Below are 17,682 nucleotides of genomic sequence, written 5' to 3'. Positions count from 1 at the left end.
TGCAGAAAGAAAGTGTCCCCCTGCCCTAAGCCCTCCCACCAAACGATGTTCAGTCACAAGCATCTCCTTCCCATCGTTCATCAGATGCAACAGAGTAAAGCAACTGAGATGGATCAATTCAATCACTGCCAGCACAAGTTAAGAAGGAAAATCAAATGGAACATGGATTTGTTGTCCAGACATTGCCAAAAAAATATATCCATGTTTGGTTTTAAACGTGTTACTGTCATTACTACTTGAAAAAAAAAACTTTATTTACTACGTTTATTTTCCATCAATTAAACTTTACGTGTGTTCCTCAAGATGATTCTCTCTTCCCTGTTTTTCCCCATTACAAATTTTCTGCACTTTTCCAGTCACTTTAAAGTTTACACAAGCTGCAGATTATGTCATTGTTTATAGGCTTCTCCAACACTGAAATCATAGGGTTGGACCTTTTATGGTTATGTCATGCCCTCTTCACATTTCAAAACTCCTGGAAATAACATTTCAGACGAGTAACTCTGGAGTGACTACATTCCAAGTAAACACTATTGATTCTTGGCTGGGGGGCTCCTTGGCAACCATTTATAAACAGTATCATAGTGACCAATTCGCCAATCATACCAACACCCATACACCCACAGAAAAGGGATAAATGCTCTTCAATCCAATAGTCTGGTGTCATTCATGTTTATAACAATTTTAAGTAGAGCCACTCTCGTCTATTTCCCTCACACCTCTTGTCAAGCTGGACAGGGAGGGGCCCAGGATGCCTTATCTCTTAAGCCTAAAGATTCATTCCGCTCTGCTCCCTCTGCAATAATATTCAATCAGTATTTGAATACCATACAATGACTTTAACGTTGTTGTGACTGTCGCCCACCAGCTGTCTGGACAGCTTTGTGGAGGAACTGGACAGCTCTGTCATTACTCACAATCAGCAAATTCTGACCATGTTGCATCTGTCTCCTGGGCATATAGTATCAGTACTCTCCAAATGGATCCTAGGAATTGCACTAAAAACAATTTAAAGGGGAACCTTAATGCTCGGCTATTATCAAACAGAAGGAGAGTACTGCTTCATACACCTGTTGCGAAATAGTCGAAGCCTGCGACACATCAACTATGTTATTGCAAAGAAATTTGCTTGGTTGGGCCCTGACATAGTTTTTCCGTATAAGACCAATGTAGACTGAAAATCCCGGACTGATGATGTAGCTAGTGCATCTTTCCCACAAATTAGAAACAGAGTTGATGTCATAGGCCGCAATTTTTTATCTATGTGCGTATGAAGCAGTGATCGCTGACGTATCTCAAAGTGAGTGGGACCATTGCTCTGTGACCAAGTTTTGGTCAGTGTTCGATCCTGTTAATTCACCCTTCTCTGCTCCCTGTTGAACAAAGTTTACAAGCAGCTGTCATCCAGCCCAGAGGACGGCGTTCTTCTGGTGATCACGGATGACTTCAACATCCTGTTAGACAGGTTGGTGATTACCTAACCCCCTTAGCCTTATTTGTCCTGAAAGCTTTCTGCACCCAGGCAAACCCACTGGCCCTCATTTGGACGTATAACTGTACCAATCGACCCTACAAACATCTGTTAACTTCTTGACTTCCATCTCAGTAACCCTCCTCTCAAGCCTCTCCTTGTTGGCTCTCCTTTGGACCCTGGGGCAGCCCTCCCCCAGCTCAGTCCTCAACCCTTCCCCCAGCAGCAGTTTGAACTGTCTGTAAATATTGCCGCTATCGCTGCACTCTACTCTGTCCTAACCTCATGACCGCCTCTGTAAGCTTAGGTAACTCCATGGGCAAACCTCAGGGCAACCTATCTCTTAACCTTGCGGCAGCTAAAACGCCACCGCTAAGACCTTTTACTGATAAGGAACTTAACATAAATATAAATTTCTTTCTTCAACTTTTTCTCCGCCTTAACCGCTTTAACGACTCGACAGGAACAACTTACGAGTTATCAGTTCCTGTCCCGCTTGACTTATCATGACCTTTGATACTGTGAGACAACCGAGCCTACTGTCAACTCTTTCTGGTCTTGGTATCACTGGGAGTGTACAGGTAGTTAGAATCTATAAGATAGTCCTACATGGTGTCCTTGAGGGATGAGGGGGAAACTGATTTAACATAAAGGTCATTCTCCTTTTGGTGCTATATACTTCCTCAATGGGATCTGTCACTGACGCCAAAGTCTTCTCCTTCTCTGAATGTATTGCAGTACCCCTCAGACAACTCTGTTTGGGTGAAGTCCTGTCCCCTCAGCTGAACCTGTCTAAGACAGAGCTTCAACATATAAGGTCAACATATAAGGCCATCCAGCCAACAGAGCCTGCTTGACTTGATTCCTGACCGAGGAGTCCATTCCTGGTTCAGGCGCTGTCATTCATGGCTGGACTACTACAGTGCTTTACTGGCCGGACTACCAAAGCTGCTAAACCTCAAGATTCAGAAGGCAGCAGTGTTTGGTGTTCAAACAAACTTAGCAAGCATGTGTCACTCTACATCTCACGCCAAAGGCTCCCCTTATAACCCAAGTTGATCTCTGTTTCGATTTGGCAAGTAGCACACAGGGAGGCTGATGTCACGTCACTGTCCTGAAGTGGTCCCGCCCAGCTCAAGATGCAGACAAATCGACCTAAATCTTGAAATGCATTTAGAAACACAGAGGTTTTAGTCGAAGGCCTTTTACCAGTCCATCTGTTCTTTTGGGGCTCTCTGGACTACACAGGGGGGGTACAGGGGCCTTGTATTAAACCAGAACTTGACTGAGGTCCTATTTTGGATTGTCAGGGTCACAAGTTCATACCTATAATTACCAGATCTGCTTTCTATTATTACAGGCATGAATGGTCTTAAAGGACATAAACTGCTCCAGTGAACAGAAGAAACAGTACCTTCACAGTTACCAGATACCAGATACCTTATCCAGTTGCAGGTACGTGGACAGTGGCCTTATCTTATATCTTTTTTTTTTAACTGTCCATTTTATTTTGTGTCAGGTTATATATCAATACGTTTAAGGGATAGTGGGCACACTCTTCTGAACACAAGCAGGGTTGGAAAACTCTGCATAAAATTGGCACAGATCTTTCAATTTTTTGTGTGTGTGTGTTTGTGTGTGTGTGTGTGTGTGTGTGTGTGTGTGTGTGTGTGTGTGTGTGTGTGTGTGTGTGTGTGTGTGTGTGTGTGTGTGTGTGTGTGTGTGTGTGTGTGCGTGCGTGCGAGCGAGCGAGCGTGTATGTGTGTGTAAGTGTAAGCGTCAGTACCAGCAAGATACGTTGTTAAATTAATAATACATCCTCAGCCATAGCCATACCCAACAGAGAGGGCGCTGTTATAAAAACCACGTTGTAAACTACCCTAAAAAAAAGAAGAATGAGTGGGTGTAAGAGAAAGGGGGAAAAGGCCGACTCCATACAAAACATTACTTTATATTCATGCGTATTCATAAACGTTAAGTTCACGTCTATTGGAATTAAGCTCCAAGAAGTACCGAGTTACCGCTGACAGCGGGTCATGCAGTTCTCTCTAAGGTAATGAGCCGTAAAGCCCCTGGGTCTCGGCTTAGCAGCGCCCACAAACTGCACCGAAATTGGAATGATTGGCAGCCCAGGTTGGTATTGCGCCATCGGCGAGTCTGTTTAAAATAGAACGGGGATTCGATCGGCCTAACGTCCCATAGCTTCATTTAGCTAGCATCGTTTAGCATGCATGTCTACCAGAGTGAACACGACCGTTTCATCTTCCAATATCATAACCACCCTCACGCAGTATTAATATTTAACAATCGTGGGTCTACATGAGTCAGACATCAGATATGTGAGCAGGATTTTTAGTCAGGGCTGGTCGTTTACATGCACCCTCTTTGTCAACCCAGCTGCCTCTCGATGTCACGTTCCCTCCTGTATTGATCATATCGATCATAGTTTCAGTTTTAAATGAAAACGTGTTTCAACTAGCCGTTGTTCCCATGGCGAGCTATCGGGAAGGCAGTCTGGTATGCATTTAGCTAGTAGCCAGAGAGTAGCTAGCTGATATAACTAGCAGCGTAACTACTAGCCATTATATGCGAGGTAGCCACACACCAAGGCATTTCATAATAGACTTTTAATTGTAATTAATCATTTTGTGGAAAAAGACCACACACACTCATCGAGACAAAATGTTAAACCCGACCCGTTGTTGTCGTTTATTCACAATTTTGTAATCACTTCCGTTTGTGATTTTAGCTAACAGGCTATCAACTTTTGAAGCCACCCTTTCCCTCCAACCACACACACTTACTTCCGAAGCTACGTTCTGATTATGCACATTGTCGTGTGAAAAGTGTACAGTTTGCACCGCTTCCTATGTAGTCATGACAGTAGTCATTCAGTCGCACAGGTGCTCTTATGCTCGCAAACCCACATGCCATGGATATAGACGCCACATAGGCTACTACTACATTCTCTTCCTCACACGTTTGGTGTTGGTGTGTCTACTATAAGGCTTTAGCCTAATCTCACATTTGGGGTGGTGTTTACCCATGTCAATATACATGCATGTCTCTACTTTTAAGACTTGACAGCGCCTCAGCCAGTCAGGAGGTTGTGAAAAACAGTGCTTCTCAAGACATTGGCCCAGCAGCCCTGTACAACGTGGTGCCCTCTGACAGCCCCGACTCTTTGCAGTTGCTACACAGCAATGCCTACGCAGCCACCGATTCACTTGATCGGGAGGGTGAGCAAAACAGTCCTTACAATGATAGGAAATGTCATGCATGCGTGTTAAATGTGTGTTTCTACCCTCTATTGGCATTGATGGAGTCAATAGATTTGTAGTACTGTAAAATCCCATATCAACGATGTGAATAGACTGCAACCTATGCTTTGTTTTGCCATGTCTCACAAAACCCCAAATATCCCCATAATGACCAATCCTTTCAAGATTAACTACTAAAAAACGACCATAACAACACCATTACCTATATACCTAACAAAACCTAAGATCCTTTGTCCCCTAATGGCCGTCGGTCATTGTGATGCGAGGTACAAGCCCTTTAGAGCATTTTAGAGTTGGGGCATCATTTTGCATAAATTAGTTTATTACTTTCTTATTTTGGTGCTTTAAATGTATTTACCCTGGTAGAATGTGGTGAGATGCATGTCTAGCAAACACAATTGGTTGGACGGACAGAAGATGTTCTTTAAGTGATTCAAACTGATCTTTATTTCAATATTGAACCAATATGATCATCCTTATTCCCTCTGTTTTGAACAGTGAGGAATGAACCCAATAATCTGAGCCAGCGTCATCCTAATGCGTCCCTTGTCCTCTTCCAGGTGAACATGAAGCTGGTGGAGGTGGCTGTGATACTACATTTGGTTGGAAGCCGATGGGGCAAGAGTTGAGGCTCAATGACGTGAACGCGGATTTGACTCCTTTTCAGCATGGAAACCGTGCTTTAACTTCCAAGGACATGAGGAAATCACAGGGTAAGGTGCTTTTAACTGACATGTATGAATATATTGAGGTGTTGAATAACTGATTTCTTATTTTATTATAACTGTTTAGTTATGTTTTTTCATGTGTATGTATATATTTTTAATGGCTCAGGCTGTTGTGGACAGCCTTCAAACTGGCCATTGGACTTTGCAATTTTTAGGGATGCACCGATCCCACTTAAGTACAAATACAAGTACCGATATGAGTACTTAATAATAACGTTAGTTAAAAAATCCCGCCCCATTATTGCCATGGTTACGGCCAACAGCAGCTTTGTGTTATTTCTACAGTACTGTCGTTGTGTATGAGCGTTTTAGTGAGTGAGTCAAAGTTCCGCGCCGTCGGTGCCCCTGTCCTCTCTAAACTGGGGACTTATTTCAGTAACGGTAAAGTAAACGGCATTGATTACTATGTTGATGATCCCATAGGACAAATTAAATTAAGAAAACTTGTAATTTGACTTCAACATCCCGTTGAAGTCAGTGCGAGCACAGTATCGGGTCAGGGTACTTGTGTCGGTGTTGGTGCATCCCTAGCCAATATAGGATGGGGCTAGGGCTGTAGTCAACCAAATAAAACAAGGAGTTTTGACGTTCTCTTGACTCTAATCTATCAAACCATGATTATTTAATCAGAAACGACAAAGCAATTAATAGGACCAAGTGTCTAGCCAGCCTAATTTCTTTCTGGGGACTAAAGCACGATAGAGCCTGTGTATAAAGATGTAGGGCTGGGCGTTATCAACCAAAAGTCATATCTCGATATCTTCAAGCAGAATATCGATATAAGATAATTATAGATATTTGTTGACGCAATAACAAGTTGCCGTTGCTGCACTCCAACTCGTAACTAGAGTTACGAAATAGCAGGCAGCAGTCGCGGTTCGAAACTGCTGTTGTTGGATAAAATATGCTGTACTTTCAACGCTAATTAAACTATCGATGTTGACGATAGCGTCTCGTTTAAAAGAATATCGATATGTTTCAAATAGCGATGTATCGCCCAGCCCTATGTAGATGTATCCATTCTGAACAGACGCCCATCCTTGGTGAGGAAGAGTATCCCCAAAGGGAGGGTGTAATTAAGGTGTGGGCAGTGTTAGGATTACACAACACATAGCACACTTGTCCAAATGTTACATGTTATTCTTATCCAACCACAAAACCATGTCCACACGAGCATTGTTATGTTTTTTTATTTATTGCCACTTATTAACTACTGCTTACTACCACTTACTGCTCCGTGTATGGTGGCGTGGTGGCCCTGCACTCCACTCCCAGCCGCTGAAAGCTGTGGCTCCTTCAGAGTGCTTTTTTCTTATAGTCACTAATTGACTCAACACTGCTCACTGGAATATCAAAATACTGGCATGTTGGTCTTTTCATTGTCAGGCCAGGTCTGTTTTTTAAACCTCTATGGTCTTTGTTTTCAGCCCTTTCCTTTAAGATTCAGTCCAGGCGCTTTAGCTTAAAGGCAACGGCGGTCTCTGTTATCAAACCGTGGTAACAGTGTCAGCTAGTGCCATTAAATGTCTTCCTGTGCCTGTGTCCCCGCAGACCGAGGCATGCCTCACTCAGAGGAGTCGCGACTGGCCAACCTGCTGCGCCGCGTTTCCCGTGAGGATGACCGGGAGCGCAGGCTGCTAACCCTCAAACAACTGAAGGAGTTCATCAGCCACAGTGAGAACAAAGGGGTGAGTTCAGCCGCCTCCCTCGACTGTGGTAAATCAACTTGATGGCTAAATCTCCCCTTATCCATTTTACATGACTCAGTGCCTTTTTTAAAGAGCCAGTTAAAAAAATCTGTTTTGGGTTGAGAGTCTTAGGAAAGAGGGCGTGTTATCCACATGGTTGCAATTCAGAACTTTGATACTGTTTTTTTTTTAAATACTTTTTTATAATGATGAATGTTGCGTACAAAATTCACCACACACCTTAGCGTTATGCTATAGGTGTCCGGGAAGCTTAACCCTCACTCGGACACAGACATTGAATAAAAAAACGACGTACAATAATTGGAATACCATGATGTCTCCTTTTTTATAAGAAATTGGTTTATTGATAGGTGTACTTACTGGATTGGAATACAATGTTTGTTGATGACACAGTTCTCTTTTAATAACTAATCATGACAGGCCCTGGTGAAACAGATGGAAACCACCTTGAGTACCCTGAATGAAGTTTTGAATGAAAGGTAAGAGATGGTACTATTAACATCCATGGAACCAAAGATAAAAACGATAGAATACCATTTGTGTTTCGGGTCAAAGCTCTAGGCTAGGGGAGTTCAATATGACTGTTTTAGGTCAAAGCTCTAGGCTAGGGGAGTTCAATATGACTGTTTTAGGTCAAAGCTCTAGGCTAGGGGAGTTCAATATGACTGTTTTAGGTCAAAGCTCTAGGCTAGGGGAGTTCAATATGACTGTTTTAGGTCAAAGCTCTAGGCTAGGGGAGTTCAATATGACTGTTTTAGGTCAAAGCTCTAGGCTAGGGGAGTTCAATATGACTGTTTTAGGTCAAAGCTCTAGGCTAGGGGAGTTCAATATGACTGTTTTAGGTCAAAGCTCTAGGCTAGGGGAGTTCAATATGACTGTTTTAGGTCAAAGCTCTAGGCTAGGGGAGTTCAATATGACTGTTTTAGGTCAAAGCTCTAGGCTAGGGGAGTTCAATATGACTGTTTTAGGTCAAAGCTCTAGGCTAGGGGAGTTCAATATGACTGTTTTAGGTCAAAGCTCTAGGCTAGGGGAGTTCAATATGACTGTTTTAGGTCAAAGCTCTAGGCTAGGGGAGTTCAATATGACTGTTTCACATCTTGAACTATACGAATGTGTAGAGGATTAGCAGGATCGTGATACTGTGATTCCAGATGAGTTGTGATTGTATTTTTCCCCGTATCGATATCGCACACCGCTAGCCGTGTAAAATGGAAGTGGATACTGAAACAAAAGGCCCTATGACGTAATATTTAATGTTTGGTGAAAGATCCTCAGATGCGTGCATCTGGATTAATTGAATGCTAGGCTTACCTTATCACTGGATTTCACTGGACCAAGTTCTTACTTCTTTCCGTTGGTACTTTCCGTCATCTAGACTTGACGTTCATTAAATTGATAATTCTTCAGTTGCATATTGTAAGAAACAAATGTTAACAAATCAATTCTGGTGTGTTGTGGGCAGGTTCCTATCGTCTGAACAGCTCTGTCATGATTAGGGCTGTAACGATACACAAATTCACGATTCGGTTTGTATCACGATTTTTGACCCACGGTTCGATACATCCCACGATTCTTTTAAATTTAAAAAGCATTTTATTTAAACAACACTTAAATACCAATTATCTTAATGTAACATTTAATTAAAAATAATTTGGAACACTGAACAGATGTGAACCGAAAGAATACTATTAAAGTATAGCTTAATTAATAAAGAAATAACCAAAGATTGCAGTTGGAGGATGCTTTTTGCTGGTAGGCATAATAGGGCCCCTTTAACTGTTTGGTTGGTTTATTCAAATATCCTTATTAGCGCTTCTTATTAGGCTATGTAGCTTAAATAATGACATAATCAGGCCGTATAGAATGTAACATGTTTAATAGCCTAACTTTCAATAGATGAGGAAAAACATGAACGTCGCAATAACGAGGCATAGTGTTACGAGTAGCATATGTGTATGCGCGAGAATGGCAGTGTGAGTGACGTCAGCGAGTGAGTGGACAAGCGAGGAGAGCGAGCGGTAGCGCGTGTGTCTAGTGAAGAAGCGAACGAGTCCGGTAGAATAAAGTACCCATCCTGTCAACAATCGGTGGCCGCTTCATTCCGACCTATAAGCAGAAAAACTGCCAGTCAAATCACACAAAACAATAGAGACAGGATCACACAGGCAATTTTTTTCGCGCTTGGCCCACTCTGGATAAATGTCGTTCATATCGCATATGAGGACTTCGACGGCTGTGGAGAAATGCAATCATCCGTAGCCACGTAGAGCTGTGATCACAGAGAGGGCATCTCGTCACATATTTACGGCATCGATAGGAGGGGGTGCTGTCAGCAGACTATTATTTAGACAAATTATTAGCAAATTTCAATCAGACAATTTGAACGAAGAATTAGAAAGGGCATATCGCGCTTCTGCCTTCTCACACCGCGAGACAGGTTCGTGGCTTTGAATATCGCGATTTTCGTTTTGATACGTGTATCGTTACAGCCCTAGTCATGATCCAATGTTGCGTCTCCCATTCAGGGGACAACGACCCTCCTTGAAGTGGTAGCCCATATTGTTCCCCATCCCGCCTCTGCAGCAGTAAGCTGCTGTGGGAGATGAGGCAGGAGGCCGCGGCTTGCCTGGGCCTCCTGTGTGGAGCCATCAGCTACGAGGCCGAGCGCATCTTCAAGTGGCTCTTTCTGAAGTTCAGCGGCTCCAGCCGGGACGAGGTGAAGCTGCTGTACCTGATCGCCATGCAGCGGGGCCTGGAGGCGGCCGGAGAGAGGAAGGCCTTCACCCAGGTCATGCAGGTAGGGCCACGTTGGCCTATCGTCTTTAAAGCCGCTGTGGGTTCCATTAGTGTCATTTGTTAGAACCTGCTCATTCAGGTCTGTCATTCACACTCACTGGCTGATTATCTGGGTGCCTGTTTCAGCTTGTGATGAGCAGTCTGCAGTCCATCCTGGAGAACCTGGACACGCCAGAGCTGCTGTGTCAGAGTGTCAAGTGCATTCTGCAGGTGGCCCGCGCCTACCCTCACGTCTTCAGTACTAACTTCAGGGTGAGTAGCCTGCAGTGAGCTCTGTCCTCTGGGGGTCTGAGCGCCCACATGCACGTTGGCATCCCTGGTTTAATAAATGTGGGGAAAATTGCAAAGTTATTGATGAGATTGCAGCTAGACTACCTTGGAAATGCAACGTCTATGAGCAGCCACCACAACACGTAGGATAACAATGTCCAGAGGGAGGAGCCTTAAGACCGAAACCTGACATTCATCAGTTACAGCCGAAGCACAATAGTTCTTCTACAGTTTGTGGTTCCTTGTGTGTGTAACATTATGACTGATGTTACACCTGCTAACGGGAGTGATGAGACGCAGCCTCATCACTCCTGTTAGCACGAGGGGCGTTTCCTTGTCATCCCAAGGCTCCACTCGCTCTAAATGTAATGATTCTACTTGCTTTTTTAATCTAGCGTAGTCTTATATTTTGCGCCGTGCTTAAACTCCCCCACAAATGAATGAACCGGGTGCCAACCTGCGATACCCCCAAAGCATTCAGAATCGTGTGTAACACATCCCCTCGATGTATGGACTAACGGTGACTCCATCCTCTTCAGGACACGGTTGATATCCTGGTAGGCTGGCACATCGACCACACACAGAAGCAGTCGCTCACCACAAACGTCTCAGGTCAGTTGGCATTGTCCAATATGTCTTCATGGCACCCCGATCTTGGAACCATTAATGGTAACCATTAACTTAGTACTTTTTACTTGATGTAGTAGAAGATAACCCTTTTACTTGTGTCTGTGCCGTAGGCTGGCTGCAGAGTTTGGAGCAGTTCTGGGTTGCAGACCTCGCCTTCTCCACCACCTTGTTGGGGCAGTTCCTGGAGGACATGGAAGCCTATGCCGAGGTGAAACAGCCTTATCTTCTGCAAGCACCAGCTGTTTTATAGGCCACTATTAATTCTGATCCATAAGGTTTCAGTTTTTCTGTAGGGGTTGTATTTAAATCCACTTAGTATAAAAGCTTTCTAAATATATTTTCCTATATCACCGTTTAGTATAAAAGCTTTTTGATGCATATGTTTTTGTACGGCTGGCCGAAATATTCAAATGAACAAAATAATCCTTCAGAAAACGACAACATTATTAAAATACCTCAGGAGCACTGTGATCCGTCCCAGTCAGTGTGAGGTCTATCTCCTCTCCCCCCAGGACCTGAGCCACGTGGGCTCTGGGGAGGCCCTGGACGAGGACGTCCCCCCACCCACGGTGTCCCTCCCCAAGCTGGCAGCGCTGCTGCGCGTGTTCAGCACGGTGGTGCGCAGCATCGGGGGCCGCTTCAGCCCCACGCGGGGCCCGCCCATCACCCAGGAATACGTGTCCGACGTAAGGACGCCCACCCCTCTGATGGGCGGGGAGGACCGCACACCAGACGCTGAACTCTAAACGAACGACTAAGTTACAGAGTTAGAGGGCCAAACTGTTACCTGAGGCCAGATCCATTCTTTAACTAGCCGGCCTGTGTTTGAGTGGCCCTACATGTGTCGATGTGGCGTTAACGGTTAACTGACGGTGGAGCAAGGAGGAGGAAACATCAATAAAAGAAAAGCTCAACCCGAGCCCTGAATGGGAACATATCTCAGTCAGAGAGGGGGAAACAGACAAATGATCATTTTTAACGTTGATGCTTATTGCTGGATGCTGACCCAGCCGGTAGCGACTGCCTTCCCACTGACCTCTCCTCCGTTCCCCCCCCCCGTTCAGATCCTCAACAGGGTGTTGTCCTGCGTCAGCACCGCCCGGCAGGTGCTGTTCTCCGAGGCGGTGCTCACGGCGGGGAACGAGTGCGTGAGCGTGCTCCTGGTCAGCCTGGAGCCCTCGGCCCAGCTGACGGAGGTGGTGCTGGCCTACGGCCTGGACCAGCTCGCCGCCTGCCACGGCTGTGGGCTGGACTACAGCCTCGCCGTCCTGGGCCTCCTCACCCTGGTGAGGACGGGAACGTACCCTCAAGGCCCTTGGAGCTGGGGATCCAGACATTACCGAATCGAGTTCTGAACTTGCCTGTTTTGCAGATTGTGGACCAGATCAACACCAGGTTACCCGTGTCATTTGTGGAGAAACTGTTGGCACCAAACTCTCAACTGTTGGAGCTTCGCTTCCACAGGGAGAAAGAGGTGAGTCCGGCCCTCTAAGCTTCTCTTATAACGCCGTTTCAATCATGTAAATAAAGAAGTCGATTCCTTGCAGAGCCACGCTTCCCTCCTCTCCTGTCAAACGTACGACTAGATCACTCAAGGTTTAATTTTGCGCGTTTTCTTTTTGTCTTTGCAGGTGATGGCTGCCACGCACGGCGTGTACCAGGCGCTGCTGAGCCTGAAGAACATCCCTACCCTCGAGGCAGCCTACAAGCTGGTGCTGGGAGAGATGTCCTGCGGCGTGGACAGCCTCCTTGCCCCGCTGGAGGACGGCCCCGCCCCGTCCCCCTCCACTGACATCCAGCACCCTGCCTTCGCCTCGGTGCTCCTGCCCCCAGAGAGGGCCGAGTTCACCCTCATCTTCGACCTCGGCGCCCTCACTACCATCGGCAACACCAAGAACTCCCTCATCGGGGTAAGACGCGCTTGCTTTTCACTTGAGGCTGCAGTAGGGAAGATTGGAGAGCTGTAAAGAGAGAGGGTAGAAAGGGCTCGATTTTGAAATGAAACGTGTGTGTGTGTGTGTCGAGATTGTTTGTCAAACACTTGGTTTGTCAATCTCAGGCAAACATACAGTGACATCACTTCTCTACCACGTTAGCGATCCACTGCCAGACACTGTCTTAGTGTATTACTATTAGCTCATGGAGGGCTACGGAATTTCAAAGAGAACTCCACACAATTTGTAGCTTTTCAATCTAACCTCTAAATGGCTACATATAGAGTGCAGCTTTGTATGTTGGTTAGTCGAATAGTGTCTCGGTGAAATGGGAAGTAATGAAAGACTATCGATGCATTGCATTAAAACCAACCATTAAATCATCGCTCTTAGCTATTTTCCAATACAAGAGACTGCTGCTTCTTACCCGTGTTGTAAATTATATTTGAATGAATGCGGTCTACAACATTGAACTGGAAAAGAGTAGAAAATGTTGAGGGTGATTTGAAGGTTCTCCTTTCTTCAGCATGTGAACACGCAGCTTTTATTGGCTCATGCACACTGCTCTTACTGTCCCACTGAGAGGACCTCTGCCTTGTGTCTTTCTTAGCCTCGATGTTCAACAGATAGGACTAGGGATGCATCGAATATTCGGCCGCCGAAAATGTTTGGCCGAAAATGGCCCAAAACATGATTTTGGGCCAGAAACATAGAAATACAACGAACATTTTTATTTTTGATTAAAAAAAAAAAAGAAAAGTATATATATTGCTTTACTCATTTATTTAAAGGTACATTGTTCTTAAATTCTTGCTATGAGGTCTTCTGTAATGTTGGAAAACGTTCAGTATTAAATAAATATTTTGTATCAAATTTGTAATTGATTTTTTTTTTATTGAAAAGCAAGACAAAAAAGTTTATAAAGGACATTTAATTGTTTGATTTATGCAATGGTGAAGAATTAAAGCAAAATGAATGAAAAACAGCAAAAGCCACATTCGGTATTCGCTTTCGGCTTTCGGCCAACTGTTTAAATATATTCGGTTTCGGCCAAGAATTTTCATTTCGGTGCATCCCTAGATAGGACTGATATCTTTTCACTCTTCACCTTCTGTCTTTTTTTACTCTTCAAGCTGTCCTTTATCTATTTTATCCGTGATCAGTTCTTATTCTTTTATTGCACTTGTTCAAACGTGTCATCCCTAACCTTACTACCTTCTGTGGTTTTTAGATGTGGGCTCTGTCTCCCACAGTGTTTGCTTTGCTCAGTCAGAACCTGCCCCTGGTTCACTGTGAGCTGGCTGTGCACTACCCAGCGGTCCAGTACTCTGTGTTGTACACGCTCTATTCCCACTGCACAAGGTAACCCTCTATTACACACACACTCGTTAAAACAAATGAGACATTATACCTGCACTGTGTACCTCTTCGACTGCAGCCGTTCAATAGACACAAAAATCCTTTTATCTGTGCTAGAAAATGTCTCGAGAGGGAAACGTGCACGTCTACTATTTATTTCCAGTAATTGTAGTCTCAAACTTCCATAGCTTGAGTCAGAAAGCATACATTTTTTGTGGCAATGGTAAATATTTGAACAACCCCGCCACGAAAGTCAGTTGACGGTGATAGTTTAGAAACGAAGTATCGGTATTCAAAGGTTCCTGGCGATATGTGGAGCTCTGCAAACACTCTGTGCGTCTTGCTGATTGTCTGCAGGCACGACCACTTCATCTCAGCGAGCCTGTCCACCTCATCACCGTCCCTGTTTGACGGGGCCGTCATCAGCACCGTCACCACGGCGACAAAGAAACACTTCAGCACCCTCCTGAGTCTTCTGGGCTCCCTGTTGTCCAAGGAGCATCTCTACCCAGAGGCCAGGTATATACGCACAACTCGCAGTGTTCAGTGCATGCATGGTCATATTCATTCAGCTAACAGAATAGAATAGTCATACAAGAGGTCTTTTGAGAACACGGTTTGACTGTACCTTATTAAAGTCCATATTGTACAAGTCATGTTCAACCGGTGCTGTGTTGACTGCCCTGTTCACTAAAAGTCAAGTGATGTTCTGAATGTAGTGCGCATGATCGAAGTATTACTGGTAGAAGTTTGTTTCATCTTTAAGAATTTGGAAATTACGACACACATTCCCACTAAATCAGTTAGGCCATACCTTGCTATCGGGCATAGAAGCTTCTTTTTTACTTAAAAAAAACATTTAAAATGAACTGCCAATCTATATTCAATCTGAGCCTTGTATTTATTTGCCGTGTTTAGGAAGCTCTTGCTAACTTGGGCCCAGGAGATTTCTTTGCTGATGAAGAAAACTGACACCTATGCGCCCCTGTTCTCATTGAACTCCTTCCACAAGTTCTGCAAAGGCGTGCTGGCCAACGGTAAGCTCAATGCACAACATGAAAGGAGGGCTATGGTATTTTCGGCATTTGTGAATTGTTAAAGATATTGATGGCATCGCTTAATACTGAGTTGATGAATAAACCCCGACATTCAAAATGTGCAGTCGTAAAGATCTTAAAAATGACAATGAAGTTACACTTTCAAAGACCTGTGTTGTCTGGATGCAGTGGCATCGCTCTGCCAGTTGTCGCGCTTGACAAAGTATTTTCAATGTATTAGAAATTAGGAGTGTTGGTCTTCTTTACGAATGTTTCCTCTCCTCTCCATGCTGGACAGCTCTGAACGAGGAACCCACTGTCTGCCTCCAGAGCTGCAACAGTCTGCAGGTTCTCTCTGCATCCCTGTCCACTGAATTACTACAGCGGTACACAAAGACTCACTGTCACTCACACTGTCACACTCGCACTGTCACACACACACTGTCACTCACACTGTCACACTGTCACACACACACTGTCACTCACACTGTCACACTCGCACTGTCACACACACACTGTCACTCTCACTGTCACTCACACTGTCGCACACACACCTTCACTCACTCACACACTCAGTCACTCACTGTCGTACACAATCTCACGGTCGCACGCACACATACTGTCGCATGCACACATACTGTCGCGCACTCTGTCACGCACATACTGTCGCACACACACACGCACACACACACTCCGTCACCCACATACTGACTTCCTGATTGACAAAGAAGATATCATTTCATTTAGTTTCAGGTCTGATTGACCTGCTATGTGTGTGGCTGCTGTAATGGCCGTTGCACAAAGCTCTTTATTGGGGAAGAGTTCCTAGCCGAGGTGGTGTGACTGTGCTTCGTTCCCCAGGTGTGTGGACGTGTGCAGAGTCCAGCTGGTTCACTCCATGGTCCGGGTGAGGCAGGCCTACGGCAAGCTGCTCAGGACCATCCCCCTGAGTGTGGCCCTCGGGTAATATGTTACACACACAGTCAGGAGCGTTTCCATGACCTGTGGCCATTTCCTGTCATTCCACCCATTCATTCGATATGTTTGCCAGACTGATATCCCACCTCAATTATAAGTTATGTGTGTGTGTGTGCTAGGGCTTTGGTTGAGTCCATAGAACACATACTATTGTATTTCTCTGTAAGGGTGTTCTATATGCTACAGAATCAAAGATGCAATTACGTTTCTCATTTAAATTTCACAAGACAGCGCATATATCAGATGGGTGTATACAGTGTGGTGTTATTTAAGTGTGTAGCCCTCGATCAGGGTCTTAAAGCGCAAAGAACAAGTGAGACCTCCCATAATAAACATAAGGACTCCTTAAGGGTGCCACGAGGTAGCAAAGCACCAAACCGTTTTAGTCCAATCAATACGTAGTGTCCATCGAAGGGTAGAGTTGCTGGCCAATGGGTGCAGAGGGTTGATTTTGGAGCTTTGTTCAATGTTCCTGATGTTTTGTGTCTTTCTTCTTTTTTTCACGTAGTAACCACAGCCACCCAGAGATGGGGGAGATCTCCATGACCATCCGTCGCCACATGGGGCGCTCCCCGAGTGGCACGCTGCACCCGCAGGACTTCAGCGACATCATCAGCTTCATCCTGTACGGAGCCGTGCACCGCGGGGGGTGAGCACAGAGCTGCAGGCCGAGGTCCTCCTCGAGTGTGACGTGTTTGGAGGTTGTTGAGGATGGCGGTGCGCTCTTATGGAAAGCCAAGAAGGCCACAATCCGGACCTAGATTGGCGCGGTAAAAGTGCAAAACCGTACGGAATCCGTACGGAATCCGTACGGTTTCCGTACGGTTTGGCAAGAATTCCGTACGGAATCCGTACGGTTTCCGTACGGTTTTGAATGACTAATAGCCGCGGCTATTAGTCATTCACTCCGGCTATTAGTTATTCGCTCCGGCTATTAGGTATGCAGAACGAGCCCCTCCCCTTCTTTGCTTGACCACTAAGTTTGAAGGCTGTCTAACCAATCAGTGAAGAGAAAGACCAGACTAAAGTAACGCATTGTCGAAACTAGAGCTGCAGTGCCTCCATGTTTCGCCGTAACATAAGGCTGTGTTGTCTTTACTAGTTTCACTACAATGTAATGACCACCACTAGCTAGTGGAAAATATATTTGTGTCTAGTACAGTGATATATTTGTATATGTTAGGCTATATATTGAGATGGCAGTCCCTCATCCCCAGATTGTTCGCGATATGCAGTAGCCAGCTCGGCCATAACATTACAATATTTCATGGATGCAAGCAAGCCAAGACAATCGATCTATATCTATAGCCTACATGACAACACACACACACACACACACACACACACACACACACACACACACACACACACACACACACACACACACACACACACACACACACACACACACACACACATTAAGCACACTGGTAAAGCAATAGGAGCCTGCATTGGCTAAAGTTGTTGGGATGCACCTTATTTTATAACA

The 17,682-nt window shown here is 45.0% G+C and overlaps 1 protein-coding gene across 3 annotated transcripts in view; it reads left to right on the top strand.

Annotated features, from left to right (window-relative positions):
• The first annotated feature begins 3,364 nt into the window (after positions 1-3,364).
• Positions 3,365-17,682, top strand: part of smg1 (SMG1 nonsense mediated mRNA decay associated PI3K related kinase) — a 47,104-nt gene continuing 32,786 nt past the window's right edge. For 2 of the 3 annotated variants that reach the window (XM_030381452.1, XM_030381468.1), the window contains exons 1-19: positions 3,365-3,604; positions 4,550-4,710; positions 5,313-5,465; positions 7,032-7,168; positions 7,610-7,668; positions 9,773-9,986; positions 10,112-10,237; positions 10,795-10,867; positions 10,996-11,093; positions 11,398-11,571; positions 11,950-12,171; positions 12,258-12,359; positions 12,517-12,795; positions 14,051-14,181; positions 14,536-14,697; positions 15,097-15,215; positions 15,514-15,601; positions 16,077-16,178; positions 16,702-16,842. In XM_030381452.1, the coding sequence (XP_030237312.1) occupies positions 3,528-3,604; positions 4,550-4,710; positions 5,313-5,465; positions 7,032-7,168; positions 7,610-7,668; positions 9,773-9,986; positions 10,112-10,237; positions 10,795-10,867; positions 10,996-11,093; positions 11,398-11,571; positions 11,950-12,171; positions 12,258-12,359; positions 12,517-12,795; positions 14,051-14,181; positions 14,536-14,697; positions 15,097-15,215; positions 15,514-15,601; positions 16,077-16,178; positions 16,702-16,842 (2,618 nt within the window). In that variant the 5' untranslated portion in view covers positions 3,365-3,527. The remainder of the gene's footprint in view (positions 3,605-4,549; positions 4,711-5,312; positions 5,466-7,031; positions 7,169-7,609; positions 7,669-9,772; positions 9,987-10,111; positions 10,238-10,794; positions 10,868-10,995; positions 11,094-11,397; positions 11,572-11,949; positions 12,172-12,257; positions 12,360-12,516; positions 12,796-14,050; positions 14,182-14,535; positions 14,698-15,096; positions 15,216-15,513; positions 15,602-16,076; positions 16,179-16,701; positions 16,843-17,682) is intronic. The other variant, XM_030381459.1, reaches the window with a different exon arrangement.

The sequence above is a fragment of the Gadus morhua genome, chromosome 2 (genome assembly GCF_902167405.1).
Source record: "Gadus morhua chromosome 2, gadMor3.0, whole genome shotgun sequence".
Taxonomy (NCBI): domain Eukaryota; kingdom Metazoa; phylum Chordata; class Actinopteri; order Gadiformes; family Gadidae; genus Gadus; species Gadus morhua.
Note: the sequence above shows the minus strand (reverse complement) of the source record. Positions and strands in the feature narration are given on the sequence as shown.